The 22,948-nt window shown below is 52.3% G+C and overlaps 2 protein-coding genes across 4 annotated transcripts; one reads left to right on the forward strand and one right to left on the reverse strand.

Annotated features, from left to right (window-relative positions):
- Positions 1-5,257: 5,257 nt before the first annotated feature.
- CIAO2B (cytosolic iron-sulfur assembly component 2B) lies at positions 5,258-8,131 on the reverse strand. Of its 2 annotated transcripts, XM_033218724.1 has the most exons (5): positions 7,414-8,131; positions 7,178-7,257; positions 6,807-6,932; positions 5,978-6,023; positions 5,259-5,501 (listed from the first exon to the last, which is right to left on the reverse strand). In XM_033218724.1, exons 1-5 carry the CDS (start codon positions 8,006-8,008, stop codon positions 5,404-5,406), a joined length of 945 nt encoding a protein of 314 aa, XP_033074615.1. In that variant the 5' UTR covers positions 8,009-8,131; the 3' UTR covers positions 5,259-5,403. The 2 variants fall into 2 exon arrangements, with proteins under 2 accessions (XP_033074616.1, XP_033074615.1); XM_033218725.1 differs by lacking the exon at positions 5,978-6,023 and having other exon boundaries at positions 5,258-5,501.
- Positions 8,132-8,305: 174 nt separating this feature from the next.
- Positions 8,306-21,554, forward strand: CES2 (carboxylesterase 2). Of its 2 annotated transcripts, none has more exons than XM_033218722.1 (12): positions 8,306-8,863; positions 14,244-14,448; positions 15,408-15,549; positions 16,693-16,826; positions 16,908-17,166; positions 17,580-17,678; positions 17,962-18,102; positions 18,223-18,303; positions 18,576-18,720; positions 19,134-19,271; positions 19,776-19,848; positions 20,312-21,554. In XM_033218722.1, exons 1-12 carry the CDS (start codon positions 8,566-8,568, stop codon positions 20,496-20,498), a joined length of 1,902 nt encoding a protein of 633 aa, XP_033074613.1. In that variant the 5' UTR covers positions 8,306-8,565; the 3' UTR covers positions 20,499-21,554. The 2 variants fall into 2 exon arrangements, with proteins under 2 accessions (XP_033074613.1, XP_033074614.1); XM_033218723.1 differs by having other exon boundaries at positions 8,531-9,027; positions 14,244-14,446.
- The last annotated feature ends 1,394 nt before the right edge of the window (positions 21,555-22,948 follow it).

Consider the following 22,948-nt stretch of genomic DNA (forward strand, 5'->3'; position numbering starts at 1 on the left):
GGGTGGGAGGGCATCCATTTGGGGCTCAGGTGACATAACAGATGGATGGACCCTGGTGGGCTGTGGTAGGTTGTCATGGAGACCTGGGCCAGGCTCTTTGGCTGCTGCGTCTGTTTCCTTGGCAACGCCTAAGAAGGCCTTGGATTGAGGAGGGCCTGGCTTGGTAAGATTAGGGGCCTCTTGTCCTTGAGGTCTCCAAAGTAGGCAAAAGCTGGGCTGAGAGGTGTGGCCTGCCCATGGTCCTGGGGGATCTTGGAGTCCTAGGCATCCCCATGCTGATTCTGGCTTCCTGAACGAACTCCAGTGGGAAGAGGGAGTTATGGCCAGAGCCTCCCATCAGCAGACAAGTCTAAAGAGCCAGCACACACTTCCCATGAGGAATCCTGGCTGGGCTGCCTGTGTTCCGTCCAACCCCACAACTGTGCCCCTGGAAAGAGCCTCTGGGTGTCTGGCAGAGGGTGAGGGTGGGGGGTAGCTGTGGCCCTTCCCAGCAGGGGGCCATGCAAAGAAGCAGGGCTGGGTTTCCCCTCTGGCAATCTGAGCTCTTGACCTCAGCAGTGTTTCTTCATTGCCAAGGGAACTGCATCCACAAAGGGCCACTCAAGCCCCAGGCATTCCAGTGGCTGCTCCAACAGGCCAGAGACACTCACCACAAGCTAGATATGGCCAGGGGCCCCAGAGATTAACACCAGGACACGACCTTGAGACACCCCCCACTCCCACCACCTGGTCCTCCCAGCAATCTGGGCTGAGCATGGCTGCTCAGGAGGAATAAATTGAGGCTAGAACCATCCCTAGATTGGCCTGGGCTTCAGATCCCAGCTGTGCCCCTTGCTGGCTGTTTCACCTGTGTCCATTTATCTAGGCTGAGCCTCAGTTTCTCCTGTGTAGAACAGGGATCATCTCTTCCTGACGGTTATTATGAGACAAAACAGTAGTTGGCTCAAGTCGGGCACACAGTAATATCTCACTAAGAGCACGTTTATCATCATCATCCTTGATTGGATGGGACAGGTTAGGTGAATTTGTGTTCCCTCTCCTGTTTCTGCTCCACTCTCTCCAGGACGGTGGTCTGTCCAGGAGTGGGGCAGAGGTCTCAGGAACAATGCAGATACCTCTCCCTTAGCCCCATACCCATGCCTCCTCTCTGTAGGACCCCACACTCTTCCCCCTCCCTCAGGCGACAAGATGTTGCAGAGGGAACTGGGCTGGGCTTCAGTGTCCCCACCCCCACCTCACACCACAGCCTTCAGGCCCCGGGGCCTCTGCTGTGTTCTAAGGCCCAATGCATTCATTCATTCCACTAAACTGTACTAAATACCTACTGTGTGCCAGGCCCTTGTGCTGGGGGCAGGATGATGAGCAAAAATAGATATGGCTGGGCATGTTCATACATGTCATCTAATCCCCCGGTCAAACTCAGCTATGATTTGTTGTTCCCATTTTGTAGACATGGTAACCAAGGCCTGAGGGGTCACAGGCCAGAAACAGCAGAGCCAGACATACCTGGTAGAGGGTTTCAGGAACCTCAAACTTCACCACCCCCTGTACCCATGTCCTTAGATAGCATCTGGGGTTCCAGAAAGTTCCCTGGGCGCTGGCCCAGGATGCACAGATGGTGGCCCTGCAGGCAGCCAGGGGCCAGGCACAGATGAGTCAAGAGTGACAAGGGGACTATCTGATACATCAGCTGTGGCATGAGCAGTTTGGTGTCCCTCACCCACGATGGCCTGGCTGCCAGGAGGCCAGCCGAATGACTCAACCACACCTGCCGCCCCCATGACTCCCTTCATCCCCAGCTCAACACAGACACCATGGCCACCTCAGACAGGGACTGTCAGGCAGAAGGTACACACGTCGCAGGGTGTGAGGCCTTCAGCTTGGGAAGGCTCCCTGAGGTCCAGCTGTTCACCCTGCCTCTCTGGAGCCCTCAGCTTCCTCATCTGTGTGGGATACAGTGCCTAGATGATCAGAGCTAGGCCTAGACCCATTTAAATCTCCCAAGAGCAGTCCCAGGTGATTGCCATGACTATCCCCGTATTACAGATGAAGCAACTCTGGGCAACAGGGGCTGATGGCTTCACCACTCTGATCTTAGGTAGCCAGATCCAGCACCTCCTCTTGGTCATTAGGTGACGAGGACACTCCCTCCTAAAAGTGAGCTGAGTGGGGGCAATAGGAGTTGGAGTTCAGGATGGGCTTAGCCCCTTCTGCAGGCAATGGCGCCCCCTGCCAGCTGCATAGCACCTATCAAGCTGCTCAGGGCCTCCTTTACTCCCTAGCCAGAAGTCTTTTTTCTTTTTTTTTTTTGAGACAGAGTCTTGCTGTCACCCAGGCTGGAGTGCAGTGGCACAATCATAGCTCACTGCAGCCTCAACTTCCTGGGCTCAAGCGATTCTCCCACCTCCGCCTCCCGAGTAGCTGGAACCACAGGCGTGCACCACCATTCCCCACTAATTACAAAAAAAAAAAAATTGTTTTTAAGAGACAGGATTTTGCTATGTTGCCCAGGCTTGTCTCAAACTGCTAGGCTCAGGCGATCCTCTCACATCAGCCTCCCAAAATGCTGAGATTATAAATGTGAGCCACCGTGTCCGGCTAGACGTCTTGAGAAGTAAATTAGAGTTGTCCCTTGGTATCCACAGGGGATTGGTTCCAGGATCCCCATGAATCCCAAAATCCATGAATACTCAACTCCTTTACATGTATTTTTTTACTTTATTTTTTAAACTCAACTTCAGTGGCTGAGATCAAGTCTCTTATATAAAATGGCATAGTATCTGCATACAACCTCTGCACATCCTTCTATATACTGTAAGTCATCTCCGGATTACTACTGTAATACCTAATACAATGTAAATGCTATGTAAGTTGTCGTTAGACTGCGTTGTTTAGGGAATAAAAACAAGAACAAACGTTTGTACATGTCCAGTACAGACACAGTCATCCTAGGCCTAACTACATTTTGGATCCATAGTGGGTTGTACTCATGGATGTAGAACCCATGGATAATGGAGGTCTAACTACATTTATTCTAGAAAACCATTTCCTGTCCTAAAAATTGGGGATAAAAAAAGAATAGCAAGCTAGGCATGATGACACACGCCTGTCGTCCCAGGTATTCAGGAGGCTGAGGCAAGAGAATCCCTGGAACCCAGGCATTCAAGGCTGTAGTGTGCTATAATCATACCTATGGATAGCCACCGTACTCCAGCCTGAGCAACATAGCGAGATCCTGTGTCTCAAAAAAGAAAAAAAAAAACAAAAAAGAGAGAGAGGATAGCAATTGCTGCATAGGGCTAGATGGAGGACTAGACAGTAAGTGTAAAGCCCTCAGGTGAATTGCACTCTTAGGATAGGCTCAATGCTGTCAGCAGGCCCTCAAGAACAGATCTGCAAAATGGCCAGATCCCTACTGAGGCTTCTCTGCCCACAATCACATCTGAGCCTCAGTAGGGATGAAGTGGGGTTGGGCACTGCTTCTTAATATTGCCATTTATCCTCAGAGAATGAGACTAAGGCAGGAAGGATGTTCCCCCGGGAAAGCGATCCTAACCAGCTAAGCCAAGGTCTAAGCCCTACAGTCTGTCCAGGTGACCAAATGCAATCTGGGCACAGGGCCAAGGGGAGACAGAGGCCTTAGACCTGAGCCTATCACTTCATGGTGCTGAGCTTCCCTCTTACTCAACACTGCGGGTGACACACGCCTTTGGGAGAGCTGATCAAGAGGGTGTCTCAGGTTCCCTTCAACAGAGAAGTCTGATGTCACTGCCCTTACCAGGGACCAGACGGCGCATCACTAACAGCAGGAAAAGCTGGCATCACACAACAACTAGTGGATTTATAAAATATATATGCCACTCCTGGGCAGGGTTTTCATCAAAAAGCTCTAACCTGGACTCATTGAGGCCTTTAGACCAACTTCCAGTTACAGGCAACACAAATCAGGAACAAATCAGACTGCAGGACTGGGACTTCTCTGAACTTTTCCAAAAAATCACTGTGAAGACAAAGGGCCAGGTGTATTGGTTCACACCTGTAATCCCAGCACTTTGTGAGGCTTGAGCCTGGGAGTTTGGGACCAGCTTAGGCAACATAGGCAGACCCAGTCTCTACAAAAAATTAAAAAATTAGCCTGGCATGGTAGCACATGCCTGTAGTCCCAGCTATTCGGGAGACTGAGGCAGGAGGATCACTTGGGCTTAGGGGGTTGAGGCTACAGTGAGCTTTAATCGCATCACCGCACTCCAGCCCGGGTGGCAGAGCAATACACTACCTCTTAATAAAATGTTTTTTTGAATTAAAAAAACTGAAAAACAGCTAGGTGTGATGCTCAAGCCTGTAATCCCAGTGCTTTGGCAGACCAGGTGAGAGAATTGCTTGAGGACAAGAATTTGAGACCAGGCTGGGCAACACAGCAAGGCTTCATCTCTACCAAAAAATAAATAAAATAAAATTTTAAAATTGGACTGGTTGGGGTGGCTCATACCTGTAATCCCAATATTTTGGGAGGATGAGGCAGGAGGATCACTTAAGCCCAGGAGCTAGAGACCGGCCTGGGCAACCTAGGGAGACCCTGTCTCTACAAGAAAATTAAAAATTAGCCAGGCACAGTGGTGCATGCCTACAGTCCCAGCTATTCGGCAGGCTGAGGTGGGAGGATCGCTTGAGCCCAGGAGGTCAAGGCTGCAGAAAGGTATAATTGTGCCACTGTATTAATCCAAGCTACTTGGGAGGCCAAGGCTGGAGGATTGCTTGAACCCAGGAGTTGGAGGCTGCAGTGAGTTACAATCTTGCCACTGCACCTGGGCCTGGGCAACAGGGTAAGACCCTGTTTCAAAAACAAAACAAAAACAACTATGAATGACATATTAGGGAAATCCAGATATGCCTGGGTATTAGATGGTGTTGAGGAACTGTTCATTTTCTGATCAGATGAAAGTATTGTGGCTATACAGGCTTACTCATCTAGACCGAGCTGTGGTACTTCAAAGTGAAGAGTCAAGTCTCTGCAGCTTACTCGCAAATATACTGATGTTTATATATGCACACATAAATAAGGCCAGTGTGTAATATGTCAATAACTACTGACTCTAGTGGTGGTGGTGGGCATACAGGCACATTCGTACACTACTCTTTCCATTTTGATTTTGTTTTACTTAAAGTTGCAAGTACACCACCCTTCAGAGGCACTTACCACCACCATCCTCCCTCAAACTCCAAATGACTCCACCAAGATGAAAGACACCAAAGCATGCTGGGAACTGAATATAAATTAACTTTATTACAAAAAGCAAAATGTTAGTTTCTCATTGTGAGTGATTCAAGAAAACAAGGGTAAGAGCCCTGGCAGGAGCTGGGACCAGGACACCAGTATGCAGGTTGAGGGGCCAAAGGCCAGGCTCAGGGGCGGGCTGACAGGCACTGATTCACAACCTCCAGGAGGTGGGTGTTCTCCAAGGCAGCTGCCACCCGCTCCTTATCTGCAAGCTGCTTGTTCACTAGGTGGGAAGGAGAGTGTGGGGAAGGCAGAGTCAAAGCTAAGCTCTGGCCAGAGTGCTAGCCAGCCCTACCTCTGAACCTCTGTATAGGATATGTGCCCCGCAGCAACAGAGCCCTCCTGTCACCTTCTCCCCAGGACCCCACACCTTGATCAGGCTACTTCAACCACCTGAGCCCACCTAGCCTGCCTTCTTAGGATCCCTCCCCCTGGCTGCCTCCCACACTGCTGAAGCCTGACACACTCTGGTCCTGTATATTTGGTGAGAGGGATTTGGGAGAAGGGGACATGGTAAGCACAGGAGATTCTCGTCAGGCCAGCTTTGGTCTAGGCTATAACCTACACTGAGGAGTCTCTGGCAATTTCACTCACGCAGTTACCCATCCCCTGTCTTGCCGACAGACTCCTGGGCAAAGGGGAAGCCTCAGACTGCTTAGGGTGCCTGAGCCAATACCCTCACCACCAGTCCACCCTTACCTGCATGCTCTGAGGCATGGGTCCCCGGAGTAATGTGCACGTCCATCTGGGAGGGAGATAACCAGGGCCTGAACACCCACCCACTGACCCACGCTTTTCCCTGCAGCCCCCAAACCCTCAGGCACCATCTCCAGCTGATCCTTCCTCCTAAACATACCTTTGGACTCTGCCCTTCCATTACACCCCAAAACCATCCACAGGTATTCCAATTCTTTTTTTTTTTTTTCCCAAGACTGAGTCTTTCCCAGGCTGGAGTGCAGTAGCGCGATCTCAGCTCACTGCAACCTCTGTCTCCCAGGTTCAACTTGATTCTCCCGCCTCAGTCTCCCGTGTAGCTGGGACCACAGGCGCACGCCACCACGCCCCGCTAAGTTTTGTATTTTTAGTAGAGATGAGGTTTCACCATGTTGGCCAGGCTGGTCTCCAACTCCTAACCTCAGGTGATCCACCCACCTCAGCCTCCCAAAGTGCTGGGATTACAGGCGTGAGCCACCGCGCCCGGCCCTAGCTATTCCAATTCTATCCAAAGAACTTGCTCACTACTGCTGATTTAAAGGCCTGCCTGTGCCCCATCCCTGGTCCAAACCCATGTGCAGCTCCCTGCTGCCCTTCCTGCCACACTCTTCAATACTTTTCTCCACTTTCCAGCTCAGATCTTTATCCTTGTCACATCGACTTGAAAAGCTTCCTCCCAGTTTCCTCTCTGATAATTGGGATCCTTCCAGGCCCCACTATGATGTCCTCTCCATGTTCATGCTCTCCCAGTCCCCATCCTCAGCAGTAGACCCTCAATGCCTGGTCCCACTCCCGAGGCTCAGCTCCAACTGACCTTGAAACGCTGAGGAAGAGAGCGCAGAAGCTTGACCTTGATGGACAGGCCAATAAGGGTGGCCATGCTGCAGTGCGGAATGGTTGGTGTGAAGGCCACAGCCACTGTACTCTCGGGGTCGCTAACCTGGTTGTGGAGGGAACATGTCAAGAGTCAACCACCCTCAGCCCAAGGCCCCTCTTCTTAGCTTGTTGCTTTGGGCAAATCATCCAACTTCCATGGGCCTCAGCTTCAACACCCATAAAATATGCACAACAATCTCCCTTCCCAAAGATACCCTTCGGTGTCCGTGAGCGCAGAGCACGCCAGCTCCTGGTGCACAGAAACCTTTCTGACTCTGGAGCAATTCGCTCCCCTCAGAAGTGACTCACCTGCACCCGCACCTGTTCTACTACATTCAACTCCTCTAGCGTCAGTGGATGCTCCGGGTCATTGATGGAGCGAATCAGATGTGGGAAGTGAAGGAAAAGGGACTCTGCGCCCTTGCCCGCTCAGAACTCTCTGCCAGGAACGCCCGGCTGGGATGCGGTTCCACCAGCCACTGGACATCACTGCTCCCCCGACCGCAAGCCCTCGGAACCCTCCCGCGCCCAGCAGCGGCGGATATCGAAGATCTCGCGTGCATCGATGCTGTCGGGAACCTGCTCGTCCTCCTCGCCCGCCGTCACAGGCCGCTCCCCAGAGCGCTGGTAGATGAGGGGGTTGGCATTCTCCAGGCCGCCGCCGCCGCCGACCCCGCCGCCGCCTACCATCGCGGAATCACCGCCGCAAACCCTAGCACGGGTGCGCTTCCGCTCCTGCTCGCGCACTTCCGGAGAACGGGAAGGGGGCGTGGCGTGGCGACGGGGTCGCACGAGGGACATGCCGCGTTGGGGGTTCTCCGCCTGAGGTGTAAGAGAAGCGGTGACCACGATGCTGGCTGCGCGGACCCGGGAACGTGATGGTCGCTGGAGCAAAGGCGCTGAGAAGGGACCCCGGTGGCGCTGGGTCATGTGAGCCCGTAGCGGGCTGAAACGTAGAGGCCAGAGCCAGGTCTCAGGGGGCACAAAAGGCGGTCGGAGGTGGTCCCCACACCGCCTCCTCCGGGAAGTCGGGCTGGCCGAGAGCTCCCGTATCCACGACGGTTGGTCGCCTCTGGCCTGGCAGGGCTCCTTATGTCTCGGGACCTCCCGGTGACCCGCCTGCGTCCCCTGCTGCACCATAGGCCCGGGAGTGCGGTGTCCTCATCGCTCGGACCGGCAGGCGCTCGTGAAATGTTTGTCAAGTGGATAAATGACCATGGCCGTGGTCTCCGCGGGAGGTGAGGAAACTGAAAGCCACAGAGGCAAAGGGGAGCGCTCCTTAAGAAGTGCCGCGGTCACGTGTACATTTCGAAAGAAGGGCGTGACTGAGTAGGGAGGGGACCACGGAGACCCTCAGACCCTGGACTGTAAGGGGATGAGGGACCGTGATGGGAGACCCAAGATACTGACTCCCGAAAGCAAGGAGGAGTTTCCAGAATGAAGGGCGCCTTCAGGCCTCCCTGCCTTTGCTCAAGCGGTTCCTTCACCCCGATCAAGTTCCTTCCCATTTCTCCATCTGTGGGGATCCTGAACGTGCACCTCCTCAGAGAAGCCCTCCTGGGTTCTCCAATTCTAGTTTATTGCTCCCTCCTATCGATCCTCCAGCACGCTCATCGGGCCTGTGGACAAGGACAGGTTTGAGGAAAGGATTCCCCGGATCGTGGAGGGGCTACAGAACCGCGCAGCCCGTTCCGAGAATGCAAAGGGGCCCGGGCCTGCCTGCCACTAGATCCCCACCCACCTATGACTGCTCAGTCCTGCTCTCCTGCCAGACCCACCTTTTCCTGGCCCAAGCCAGCGCATCCCGCGCACTCTTTGCTCAGTCCAAACTCCGAAGCTGGGCGAGGCCAAACCCAGGGCAGTCTCTGGGTGAACAACAGCGTGTCTACCGGCAGCGAACCGAGACCAGCGAGCCGACCATGCGACTACACCGACTTGGCGCGCGGCTGAGTGCGGTGGCCTGTGGGCTCCTGTTGCTTCTCGTCCAGGGCCAGGGTGAGGCTCCCGCGGAGGGGCGACAGGGACCGGAGTCAGATCTGCCAAATGCTGCGGAGGCAGAACCTGACAGTGCGGGAGGGAAGGCGCCTGGGAGGTAGGAGCTGGTGGAGATGAGAGCGTGGAACTCGTGATCCCCACGCGACGCCTCCCAGCCACCCAAGGTGAGCTCTTAGAAGCCCAGAAAGTTTCGGGCTGCGGGACACCACGGTGAGGAGCCAGCGGACTACAGGGGCCCCAGGAGCGCCGGCACATGCCAGGCCGGGTCGGCAGCCCTGGGTCGGAGTGGGTGAGGGATTGGGGGTGCGGGGATTCAGTCCATTTGCCTCTTATGATTGTGGTTGTGGCCGGTGCTGCCGGCCGATAATAACAATAACAGCTTCTCGGCCGGGCGCGGTGGCTCAAGCCTGTAATCCCAGCACTTTGGGAGGCCGAGACGGGTGGATCGAGACCATCCTGGCTAACACAGTGAAACCTCTTCTCTACTAAAAAAATACAAAAAAAAACACTAGCCGGGCGAGGTGGCGGGCGCCTGTAGTCCCAGCTACTCGGGAGGCTGAGGCAGGAGAATGGCGTAAACCCAGGAGGCGGAGCTTGCAGTGAGCTGAGATCCGGCCACTGCACTCTAGCCTGGGCGACAGAGCAAGACTCCGTCTCAAAAAAAAACAAAAACAAAAACAAAAAAACAATAACAGCTTCTCAAAGCATCTGGCTCTGAGTGTGTTGCGTCCTTAGCCAGGGGGGCGCCCTGACCCCTCCAAAGGGGCCTCAGACAAGGTTAGCGGTCCTTGGGGAACAGAAGCCCCCGGGTGCCAGATCATAAAGCAGACCAAGAGGCCGAAGTGGCTGGGTGCGATTGATTCACGCCTGTAATCCTAACCCCTTGGAAGACCGAGGGGGAATCGCTTGAGCCCCGGAGTTGGAGGCCAGCCTGGGCAACACAGTGAGACTCAGAGTGTACAAAAAATTAAAAGAAATTAGTGGGCCGTGGTGGCCTGTGACCTGTAGTCCCAGCTACTTGGGAAGTTGAGGTGGGAGGATCACTTTAGCAGAGGAGGTTGAGGCTGCAGTGAGCCTTCTTGGCACTACTGCACTCTGCCAGCCTGGGTGATAAAGCAAAAATCTGTCTTAAAAAAAAAAAAAAAAAAACAGCCAAAGAGCTCGTGGTGTCCCTCACGCCATTGACCTCATCCTGGGCAAGTACACAAGTTGGCTTCCAGGGCAAAGGTGATGGCTCTGTGTGCCTGCCAGGCTTCTCCAGGCCCTTATCAGAAGCTCGGGAGTGTTTCGGCCTTTGGTCCTGTCACCCAAAACGCTCCTAAGTGTATGATCTGACTGTCTCTCCTGAACTTCTCCCAATTTAATCTGCCCAGGTGGAGTCCATACCCCCCACCCCAGGGTGCACTCCTGCAGGGCTTCCTCTCGTTCCTGTCCTTGACCACATTCTAGAGTTCACCAGGAGCCCAGGCATGAAGATTTGCCCGGCCTCACAGATGGCTACCTTTTAAAATATTTTGGGCCAGGCACAGTGGTTCACACCTGTTATCCCAGCACTTTGAGAGATGGAGATGGGAGGATCACTTAAGGCTAGGAGTTAGAGACCAGCTTGGGCAACAAGACTTGTCTCTAGCAAAAAAAAAAAAAAAAAAAAAGAGTCAGACATGGTGGCACACATGTGTACTCCCAGCTATTCAGGAGGCTGAGATGGGAGGATCTCAAGCCTAGGAGGCTGAGGCTGCAGTGAGCTGTAATTGCACCACTGCACTCCAGTCTGGGCAACAGATGGAGACCTTGTCTGGCAATATATACAGACATACACACACACACACACACACACACACACACATACACACACACAAGTTTGGGTTGGACCCACATTCAGGAAAAAATAATTGAAAAGCCATAGGAGGGTATAGGTGATGTGTGCCGTACTCTTTTTACCCAACCAGTCCTGGCTTCTCCTCAGGGATTTTCAAAGTCCCCATGGCATGCACTGGAAACTGCCTGTTCACACTGCAGTACACACAGTGCCCAGCAATTTACACAAGAATAGATGTGTATACTTGTCCTTGATTTTCATCTAAACGGTCATAAACTCACCTACTTTTGGGGCCAGGCTTTTCCACTTTCTAACACATAGGGTGGCCTCCACACACGCCTACATGGTAGAGCTTCTTCATACTGATTAATGGAAGGGCTTCTCTCAAGGATGAAGTAAGTAATGAATCTCTTTATTACATGAGTTGATGTAACAGGTCTCTAACCAGGGACATTTCAGCAGGTGACATCCTTTGCTGTAACAAACATCAGGCATCAGTGGCCAGTGGCCACAGGGAATTACCTGGATAGACATCCCCTCCAGCAAGGAATTGTGTGCAGGAGCGTGTTACTGGGGAGAGGAGTGGGCCTTTTGACTTGGAGACATTGTTAAAATGTCCTCTCTGGTGCCTGTAAATGTCTACTGACCCCGGCCTCCCCCACACCAGGTGGCATCAAACATGTTGATCCATGTTAAACTGACAGGTGTAGGGTGGCATTAGCTCCCTAAGGCTGTTTTATTTTTTGATTTTTTTTTTTTTCTTGAGACAGGGTCTCACTCTGTTGCTCAGGCTTGAGTGCAGTGGTGCCATCTCGAATTACTGCAACCTCTGCTTGGTGGGTTCAAGCGATTCTCATGCCTCAGCCTCCCAAATAGCTGGGTCTACAGGCACACGGCACCACACCCAGCAAATTTTTGTATCTTTTGGTAGAGATGGGGTTTCACCATGTTGGCCAGGCTGGTCTTGAACTCCTAATCTCAAGTGATCCACCCACCTCAGCCTCCCAAAGTGCTGGGATTACAGACGTCAGCCACTGCGCCTGGCCTGTGTTTGGACTTTTTATTATGGAACTGGGCTCAGATTTCCCAAACCCTACGGAAACAGAACCTGAGATTCCAAAAGGGAAGGTGCCAGGTAGGTGGGAGCTGGTGGGAATAACTACAGCAGGTGAACCTTCCTGAGGCACAGAGAGAGTCAAGGCTGCTAGAGGGCTGCACAGCACCAAGGGATGAGCCAAGTCTGAGGTAGAAAGAGTAATGTACCAAATCCAACGTTCCCATTGTCCACCTTCAGCAATGATGAAGATCTTGTTTTTGTTTCTGTTTTAAATCCGCTTTCTCAGGTTGAATATAACCGGTGTTTTCTGGATGGCCGCCTCCCCCTTGCACCATTATTTGAAACAAATCCCAGACATCATATCATCTGTAAATTTGTCATTGTGTCCTACTAAAAAGGAACATAAATGTATGTGTGTATTTCCAGAACATATTGTTCTCAATTTAATGAAATATATAATCGAATATTCTTTTAATGTTTATAAATGATACTTGTATTAATACAAGTTTGTTTTTTTTAAATCAGGATTCAAATAAGGTTCCTACTTTGCAAATTGGTAGGCATTTCTTTTTTTCTTTTTTTTTTTGAGACGGAGTCTCACTCTGTCGCCCAAGCTCACTGCAATGTCTGCCCCCCAGGTTCAAGGGATCCTCATGCCTCACCCTCCCAAGTAGCTGGAATTACAGGCACACGCCACCACACATGGCTAATTTTTGTATTTTCAGTAGAGATAGGGTTTCACCATATCAGCCAGGCTCGTTTCGAACTCCTAACCTCAGGTGATCTGCCCACCTTGATCTACCAAAGTGCTCGAATTACAGGCATGAGCCTCCATGTCCCACCAATTCTCTTGGATTTATACTTAGGAGTGGAATTGCTGAGTCGTATGGCAGCTCTATGTTTAATCCCTTGAAAAACTGCCAGACTGTTTTCCAAAGCAGCTGCACCATTTTACCTTCCCACCGGCAATGTATGAAAGTTCCAAGTTTTCCACCTCCTTACCAACACTTATTATCATATGTCATTTTTATGTGTTTCTTGAATCTCTTTAAGTCTCCAAATTTACCTTCTGCCTCTCTTTTATGTTCTTTCTAAATTTTGTTGCATATTGAAGAAACCACTTTATTTGTTCTGGAGAAGATCCCACCATTTAGGTTTTGCTGATTGCATCCCAGTGGAGTCTCTAACTGTTCTTCTGTCCCCTGTCAACCCTGTAAACTTGTATTTATATTCTAGAGACATAATCAGATTTGGGTTTTAGGTTTTATTTTGTTTTGTTTTTTGGAGGACTACTTCACATGTGGTGCTGTGTACTTCTGAAAGAAAATATGTAATATCTGGTTGCCTTGCTTTTTGTGATACGACAAAATGAGTGGTTGACATCACAGTGAGAATTCAATGTGCATTACTCTTACTGTGAATGAGGTAAAGATCTCTTTGTTTATTTGAGAGACACTGATTTTTATTGCTTATTCTGAACATATTCTTATGCTGCTTTTCCTTTTGTGTAGCTGGCATATTCTTTGTAGAAATTCTTTATCTATTAAGAGGACTGATTTTCTCTGTTAGGTGATTTTCAGTCACTTTCTCCCTCCTTGATCCCTACAGCAGTCATGCTATGCTTTTATTGTTGGAGACTGTGTTTTGCTTTGTTGCCTAGGCTAGAGTACAAGGGCCAGATCATAGCTCATGCAGCATGGAACCCCTTCTGCCTTAGCCTCCTGAGTAGCTGAGTAGCTGGGAATATAGGTCCACACCACCATGCCAATACAGGCCCACACCACCACACCCAGAGGCTGTGCTTTTTTGTTTTTGTTTTTTTGAGACAGGTTCTCACTCTGTCACCCAGGCTGGAGTGCAGTGACCCCATCATGGCTCATGTAGCCTCAACCTCCCAGGCTCAAGCAGTCCTCCCACCTTAGCCGGCCAAGTAGCTGGGACTACAGGCATGCCCCAACACGCCCCAATAATTTATTTTCTTGATTTTTTTGCAGAGACAGAGTCCCACTATGGTCCCCAGGCCGCTGCGGTGCTTTTTATGTCCCAGTCACAGCCATACTTCTCTCTTGTAGCTCTTTTCACCAACATCACTCATGGTTTGGAGGATGCTTTATTGATGTCATTTCTTGCCACCTAGGATATGACATCCCTGAGGACAAGAACCTTGCCTGCCCAATTCCCACCATCATCCTACTGTCACATGACCTGGCACACAGTTGAAGGGACACTCTAGTCCCAGCAAGGTCATGTGACCCTTGTTTGAAGGTCCTAGGGCTGAATGATGATGTCGGGCCCCAAGAAGCTTCGGCCTGGTGGGATGAAGACAGGCCCAGGAAGGCAGAGCGGGAAGGGACTGTTATAGGCAGGAAGTTCGTAAAGCCTGTGTTTATAGATCAGGATCCCTTGAGCTGAGCTGAGGATGGCAAGGAGGCAGCAATACCAACAGTCTGGTAGGGCAACCAATTGGACAGACCCAACTGTGATGTCTGTCTCTCTGCCCACAGGCCAGGACTCTGCCAGTCCCATCCGGACCACACACACGGGCCAGGTGCTGGGGAGTCTTGTCCATGTGAAGAGCGCTGATGCGGGGGTCCATACCTTCCTGGGAATTCCCTTTGCCAAGCCACCTCTAGGTCCACTGCGATTTGCACCCCCTGAGCCCCCTGAATCTTGGAGTGGTGTGAGGGATGGAACCACCCATCCGGATGCGTAAGCTCTCCCAGGGGTCCAGGGAACTCCAGGCCCTGGGGCAGGGGTGGGGGTGCTCTGAGCTCAGCTAGGCTGCAATTGTCATGTCACCTAAACCCCCACAGCCAGTTTTCCTTCTGAGTTTCGTGGATCCCCACGTGCATTTTTCCAGTGAGCATGCTGAGGCTGGGGAGGGTGAATCACTTCTCAGACTCCTGGCTCAAGGCTTGGCATTCGGGAGGCATTGGCTCCAGGTGCTGAAGGGAGGGGCAGAGACACAGATCTCCCCAGATTCTGGTTATGCCAAGCTTTCTCTGCCACCAGGGGCAGGTGTCTCTGGGAAAGGTTCGATGTAGCTCTATGAACCTTGTAGGAGCCCCTAACTCTAGTGGCAGATGTTGCAAATAGCTGAAGAGAACAGTAGTGGTAGCTTCCTGGGGACCCGCACTCTCCACGGTCACTGTGTCCACCGACAGGGCCAGGAGCCATTGGCCAAGAGACGTGTATATTTTTCCAACTGGAGGCCATGTGGGAATGATGAGTTTTTGAGTTTAGACTTGGGATGAGGGTCATCCCACTGCCCTTCTCGTGAGAAATTAACATCCATTCACTCATGTAGCACACATATGTGGGCTACTCCCCTGTCCCAGGCCTCAGGGGGTACAGCGATATAGTGGTGAACGTCAACACATGCAGCCAATGGTTCTCATAGAAACCCCTGAGAGTCAAGGTTTCCGGTGTCGGGAGGAATGATACCCAAGGTCCTCACTGACCTTGAGAGCTCCCTGGAAGTCCAAGCTCCATCCCAGCTTCCCCAGAGCCTGTGGCCTGTAACTTGGTGGGAAGAGATTTTTGGGAGGGATCATGTGTGGGCAGGGTATTGTGAGAGGGGCTGAGGGTTGTTGGGAGCACATCTGAACCCAGGGTCTGGTTTTGGCCACAGCCCGGTCCCTGGACTGATTATTTGCCCTGGTTACTAGGTGTCTGCAGGACCTCACTGCACTGGAGTCAGAATTTTATAGCCAATTGAATGTGACCATCCCTTTGGTCCCCATGTCCGAGGACTGCCTGTACCTCAACATCTACACGCCGGCCTATAGCCATGAAGGCTCTAACCTGCCGGTGGGTGTCAGGCCACAATTCACTGGGGGTTGGAGGACAGTTCTTCTGCAAGTAGGTAGAAAGGACAATATTAGCACAGGCCCTGCTGCAGAATGGACCGTGCTGAGAAGCTTCTCACTGTCAGGTCCAAGAAATGCTCCTTACCCAGGCTGGGCAGCTGACCCTTGGGCATGGTGTCACAGAGTCCTGGCTGCTCCCAGAGGTCAAAGGCTGTGGTTCTGGGCTGGACCCGGGACTCACCCAGCCAACTCATGCCCAGAAGATCCACCCAAGTGCCCAAGGGCTGCACCTTGAGGTGACCAAGAACCCCAGCCATGGATAATCTGTTGCGTCTATGAGAATGGGCACACACAAAAACTTTTTTTTTTTTGAGACAGAGTCTCGCTCTGTCGCCCAGGCTGGAGTGCAGTGGTGCAATCTTGGCTCACTGCAAGCTCTGCCTCTGGGTTCATGCCATTCATCTGCCTCAGCCTCCTGAGTAGCTGGAACTACAGGCGCTGGCCACTAAACAAGGCTAATTTTTTTTGTATTTTTTAGTAGAGACGGGGTTTCACCGTGTTAGACAGGAAGGTCTTGATCTCCTGACCTTGTGATCTGCCTGCCTCGGCCTCCCAAAGTGCTGGGATTACAGGCGTGAGCCACTGCGCCCGGCCACAAAAACTTTTTTTCTTAGAGATGGCATTATGCTCTGTTGCACAGGCTAGAATACAGTACATGTACATAGGTCTCTATAACCTCGAATTCCAGGGTGATCCTCCCACCTCAACCTACCGAGCAGCTGGGACTGCAGGCCTGTGCCACCATGCCTGGCTAATTTTTAAAACATTTTCTGTTGAAAGGGGGTCTCCCTATGTGGTTCAGGCTAAGGACATTTTTTATTAATGTTCATGTGGAGCCGTCAGGGAGACGCCCCTTTTCTTTCCACTTCGGTGAGTTTTCTGGGGCTGATGAAACCAGGCTTTGATACAGGGGCTGGTCTTCCTGATAGATCTTGGATGCTTAACAATTGGCTCATGTAATGAATTTGTGCTGGAGTTCTAATGGGGAGGTAGACAGAGGCAAAGCACTGGTTGGTTTAGGTAGTGGCCCTGGTGGGGTTCGGGCTGGGTGGGAGCATGATGGTAGCTGCCTTGATTTCCCCAGGTGATGGTGTGGATCCACGGTGGTGGACTTGTTATTGGCATGGCTTCCATGTATGATGGTTCCATGCTGGCTGCTTTTGAGGACATGGTGGTGGTCACCATCCAGTACCGCCTGGGTGTCCTGGGCTTCTTCAGGTGAGATTAGGGCTGGGCTGGGCAATGAGGGCTGAGCGGGGCCAGGACAGCCCTGTGATCCCTGTCCCTGCTACTTCTCAGCACTGGAGACAAGCATGCAACTGGTAACTGGGGCTACCTGGACCAAGTGGCCGCACTACGCTGGGTCCAGCAGAATATCGCCCACTTTGGAGGCAACCCTGACCGTGTCACCATTTTTGGCGAGTCTGCGGGTGGCACGAGTGTGTCTTCGCTTGTTGTGTCCCCTGTATCCCAAGGACTCTTCCATGGGGCCATCATGGAGAGTGGCGTGGCCTTGCTGCCTGGCCTCATTGCCAGCTCAGGAGATGTTATCTCCACGGTGAGTGCCCTCAGCTGTGGAGGCCTAGGCCTGCTACCTCCCCTTCTGTCTGTTAAGTGGGGATGACAAGGGCCATTGGGGAGCATCCCCCAGGAGCTGCCGCCTACCTTGGAATTGCTAGGGGCTCCAGGGTCAGAATGCACATCCTTCTGCCATTGCAGAGGCCAAGTTTGTTCTGTGGCCTCTGTGCAAAGTTGTCACCCTAGGGATCCCCATCATGAGGAGAACCATCTAGGCTGATGGGGTGGTCTCCTATATCTGCGACTTCTGAGTTGGAACAGTGTCAAAACTGCAGGAATTCATATGCAGTACCCTGTGAGATTTGGGGTGCCCCTGCCCCCTGCCAGGGCCTTGGGAAAACTCCTCTTCTCTACCTGGAAGGATGAGCCAGCCTGTGCCTGGTCCCTTTGCAGGTGGTGGCCAACCTGTCTGCCTGTGACCAAGTTGACTCTGAGGCCCTGGTGGGCTGCCTGCGGGGCAAGAGTAAAGAGGAGATTCTTGCAATTAACAAGGTTGGTCTAAATGGATGTGGGTGTAGAGGAAGGGGTGCAATAGGCATGGGGCTGGCAGGCCTGCATGGCCCTCATATCCCCTGGGCACATTATCTCATTTGCCTGCCAGGTTGTCATAGCCCTGGGTAGGGACTAAATGTCGGTGCATGCTGAGCCAAACACTGATCTCCTGGGGTGGATATGAGCATCCGGGGATGAATTAGGAAGGAGTGGAAGGTACTCAGAGGGCATTGGAAGATGTCTGGGACCTGACCTTGTTCCCTGACCTTGCATTTCCCCTCAGCCTTTCAAGACGATCCCTGGAGTGGTGGATGGGGTCTTCCTGCCCAGGCACCCACAGGAGCTGCTGGCCTCTGCCGACTTTCAAGCTGTCCCCAGCATCATTGGTGTCAACAATGATGAATTCGGCTGGATCATCCCCAAAGTAAGGCCCAACCCAAGCCCTCAAGTGCCTGGGAGCCCATCTGGTAGTAGGGAGCGTTCAGGGCTTCGTAGTTCCAGACTCATCCCATCCCCAACTGTAGACTCTCTCCCGGCCACCCAGGTCATGGGTATCTATGACACCCAGAAGGAAATGGACAGAGAGGCCTTCCAGGCTGTTCTGCAGAAAATGTTAACGCTGACGGTAAGGCTCCTGGGGTCCCTCGCCAATGGAGGGGGGCTCCTCTCCTGTCCTGAGGCAGAGGAAATTCAACCCCCAGATACCCTGCCTATGTAGTGACCCCCATGAGCAAAGGCCCGAGTGTGTGTGTGCTTGGGGGTGGGGTCACCTCAGAGCCTCGCCTTTGCTCCCCCTTCCTGTTCCATTTCACGGTCCGTCTCCCCAAGCCCAAGGCCACCTCTTCCTTGCCCTTGACATCCAGCCTAACCTGCCTCTTCCTGATCCACCTGGGGTAGATGTTGCCTCCTACATTTGGTGACCTGCTGATGGAGGAGTACATTGGGGACAACGGGGAGCCCCAGAACCTCCAAGCCCAGTTCCAGGAGATAATGGCAGACTCCATGTTCGTGATCCCTGCACTCCAAGTAGCACATTTTCAGCGTGAGTATATTTGGACCTAAGGCCTGACTGGCAGGGGTACAGCTCAGGGCTGTGGGTCCCAGGTGAGACCTGCTGCTGTCCGGGTTGCCACCCATTTTTGGGGGCCCCTGGGACACTTGAGGTCCATCATTGCAGTAAATCCTTATGGCTAGCCCAAGAGACAGACATTTCCCCGTTTCACAGATGAGGAAATTGAAGTTAGGGACCTTCAGTGAGTTGCCCAAGATGATACAGCTAAGAAGTCCAAGGCCATGATTTATCCTGTCTCTTCCTCTGCTCCTGCCCCAGCCTGGGGCTCCACACCCCACTGTCCAGATTCCAGCCAGCTTTGGACCTAGGTATCTTATCACCATGGGTGAGACAAGAAGGCTTCAGGGGAGGGGCCACTGTGTCACGGGCTGTCCACCCCACAGGTTCCCGGGCCCCTGTGTACTTCTATGAGTTCCAGCATCAGCCCAGCTGGGTCAAGAACATCAGGCCGCTGCACGTGCAGGCAAACCATGGTGATGAGCTTCCTTTTGTTTTCGGAACTTTCTTCTGGGGCAACTATGGTGAGTCTTCTTCCTTTCCCGGGAGGTGGGCTGGGTCCCTGGCTGGGTCCCTGAGGGGTGATTGATTGTCCTCACTGCCCAGATAAGGAAACTGAGGCTCAGAGACAGGATGAGATCAGGTGACCATGATTTTACAGCTCCAGAGGCTGTGCCAGGATTAGAATTCATGACCCTTCAGACTGTGGCCTGTGCTCCCTCCGTCCCTCCCCACCCTTGGGTGTCTTCCTGGTGCAGAGCAGGTGTTTCAGAGACATGTTTGTTTCTTCAATGACTCCCAGTGACAGAAGGAAAAAGGGGCCTTCAGGGCCAGGAAGGATGGAGTCAGCCAGAGCCTGGGCTAAGGGGAAAGTTTGGAAAAGGGGAGGGCTGGCTTCTGAGGGCGGTGGGAGAAAAAGCAGAGAAGTGGGACTGGGGGCCGAGGGCTGGGGGGCCATGGACAAGCTCCACCTGGGATGCTGAGGTGGGCCATCCTGACCAAGACACATGTCCCCTTCCTCTCTGCAGTTATATTCACTGAGGAGGAGGAGCGGCTAAGCAGGAAGACGATGAAGTACTGGGCCAACTTTGCTCGAAACGGGTGAGACGGCACACCCCTGCCTCAACCTCCCCGGGTTGGGGGGCTTGTGCCCGTCCAGCAATCTCCTAGTCTGGGGTGACCTCATGATCACACCTGCATCCTTAATCACATGGTAGCCCCTTCCCCAGCCGCGGGACCCACTCAGACAGAGTGGGGGTGCCGTGGGGCAGTGAACACGCTCCATCTCCCCGCTCTACCCCGAGGGTGGGCACCAGTGCTGTGCCACCGGCAGGGTCTCCCTCTCAGAGAGAGGGACACATCAGAGCCAGCCGCCCCGCCCCCACTGGAGCTGACACTAGCTGGAGGGAGTTTGTTTCCTGTTTCTGGAAGACGCCCCCCTCACTGCCCAAGCCCACCTGGCCTGCTTGGCTGCCTTGCCTGACCAGACTCAGGGTGCTCAGGTCTGGGCTCCAGGGGCTCAGAATGACCCTCGTATTGCCCTGCTGGGACGGCATGTCTATAGGAATCCCAACGGCGAGGGTCTGCCACACTGGCCGCTGTTCGACCAGGAGGAGCAATACCTGCAGCTGAACCTACAGCCTGCCGTGGGCCGGGCGCTGAAGGCCCACAGGTTCCAGTTCTGGAAGAAGGTGCTGCCCCAGAAGATCCAGGAGCTCGAGGAGCCTGAAGAGAAACACACAGAGCTGTAGCTCCCTGTGCCAGGGAGGAGGGGTTGGGCTCGCTTACAGGCGAGCGTCAGCCTGCTGTGCCCACACACACCCACTGAGGAGAAAGAAGTTGATTCCTTCATTCACTTAGCCATTCATTCATTCTTCCGTCCATCCATTCAGAAAGCATTTATTAAGAACTTACTCAGGCATGATGGCTCATACCTGTAATCCCAGCTATTGGGGAGGCCAAGATGGGAGGATGGCTTGAGGCCAGAGGTTTGAGAACAGCCAGGGCAACACAGTGAGATCCCTTCTCAAAAAATAAAAGAGAGAGAGAGAGGGGGAGTGATTAGAAACTAAATAGGAAAGTTTTGAGCTTCAAGTCAGTGACAAGTAAAACAGATTTCTAACAAACAAAGAAAACAAAATATAAGGAAAAAAAAAAACTTCAGAAAAATTAAAATAAGAGAATAACAGGCCAGGTACTGTGGCTCATGCCGTAATCCCAGCACGTTTGGGAGGTCAAGGTGGACAGATCACCTGAGGACAGGAGTTTGAGACCAGCCTGGCCAACACGGTAAAACCCATCTCTATGAAAAATACAAAAATTTGATGGGCACAGTGGTGCACACCTGTTATCCCAGCTACTCAGGAGGCTGAGGCAGGAGAATCACTTGACTTGAACCCGGGAGGCAGAGGTTGCAGTGAGCTGAGATTGTGCCACTGCACTTCACCCTGGGCAACAAGAGCGAGACTCCATTTCCAAAGAAAAAGAGACAAAAGAAGCTACTGCATGATGTCAGTTACCAAGCCTGCCATGGCTCCTCTCTTGTTAGACACACTCGATAGATCCCACCATTGAGCTGTGGATGGGCAAACCCCAGTGGAAACCCACCCTCCCCAACACCCCACTGAGCGCTGGGCCCCATCCTCCCTCCCTCACCTCCACCTGCCTTCTCTCTTCTCTCCTCTGAGCCTCCAGGCCTTTCCCATTTTGAGGGAGGTCCTCTGAAGAATGTTGCCCACACCTGAGCGTGAGAAGCCTATGTCCGTTCATCCCTGAGAGGTCTGAAAAAATAAAAATAAATTCTAAAAGAGCCTCTATCTGCCTCTCCACAAGCCCCAAGTGATCCTATATCTGTGAGTGGCCAAAAGGAAACCTGGATACCAGAATCCTAGTGTCTTAGTCCATTCAGTTGCTATAGCAAAAATACTACCAGTTAGGATGGGTGCAATGGCCCACACCTATAATCCCAGCACTTTGGGAGGCCGAGGTGTGCGGATCACTTGAGGCCAGGAGTTTGAGACCAGCCTGGCCAACATGGTGAAACCCTGTCTCTACTAAAAATACAAAAATTAGCCAGGCTTTGTGGTGCACACTTAGAATGTCAGCTACTCAGGAGGCTGAGACACGCAAATCACTTGAACCCAGGAGGCAGAGGTTGCAGTGAGCCGAGATTGCACCACTGCGGTCCAGTCTGGGTGGCAGAGAGAGACCCTGCCTCAAAAATAAGTAAATAAATAAATAAATATTACCAGTTAGGCCGGTGTGGTGGCTCATGCCTGTAATCCCAGCACTTTTGGAGGCTGAGGTGGGCCTCCTGAGCTTGAGCCCAGGAGTTCGAGACCAACCTAGGCAGCATGGAGAAATGCCATCTCTACAACAAATACAAAAATTATTTGGATGTGGTGGCACACACCTGTAGTCTCAGTTACTCAGAAGGCTGAGGCAGGCAAATCACTGAGGTCAGGCCAGAGTGAGTAGTGATAGTACCACTACACTCCAGCCTGGGCAACACAGCAAGACCCTGTCTCAAAAAATAATTTCCTCTACTGATATAAAACTTAAATAAAATACTATAGGTTACTATTATAAACTGGGTGTCTTATAACAAAAGAAATGTATTGTTTACAGTTCTGGAGGCTTGGACATCGAGGATTAAGGTGCCAGCAGATTTAGTGTCTGGCAAGAACTTGTTCTCCGGTTAATAGATGGCAACCTCGGGCTGGCTGTGGTGGCTCACATCTGTAATCCCAGCACTTTTGGGAGGCCAAGGTGGGGGATGACCTGAGTTCAGGAGTTCAAGACCAGCCTGGCCAACATGGTGAAACCCCATCTCCACTAAAAATACAAAAATTAGACAGGCATGGTGGCAGGCGACTATAATCCCAGCTACTCAGGAGGCTGAGACAGGAGAATGGCTTGATCCCGGGAGGCGGAGGTTGCAGTGCACCGAGATCACAGCACTACACTCCAGCCTGGGCAACAGCACAAGACACCACCTCAAAAAAAAAAAAAAGAGTTAAAACAAGCCACCCACCCAACTATCGATGTCCTGCAGAGGTGACTCACCCCGCTTTTGTAAGAAGCAAGACTGGGCTTGTCCATAGGCCCCTGAGCCTGGGCTGCCTGCACAGTGGCCAGGAAAGCCAAGCTGCTTCCTCAGTGGCCCGTCTCCTGAAGTTTGCTGTTCTTCTCAGTGGTTCTA

The sequence above is a fragment of the Trachypithecus francoisi genome, unplaced genomic scaffold (genome assembly GCF_009764315.1).
Source record: "Trachypithecus francoisi isolate TF-2019V2 unplaced genomic scaffold, Tfra_2.0 Lachesis_group10, whole genome shotgun sequence".
NCBI lineage: Eukaryota > Metazoa > Chordata > Mammalia > Primates > Cercopithecidae > Trachypithecus > Trachypithecus francoisi.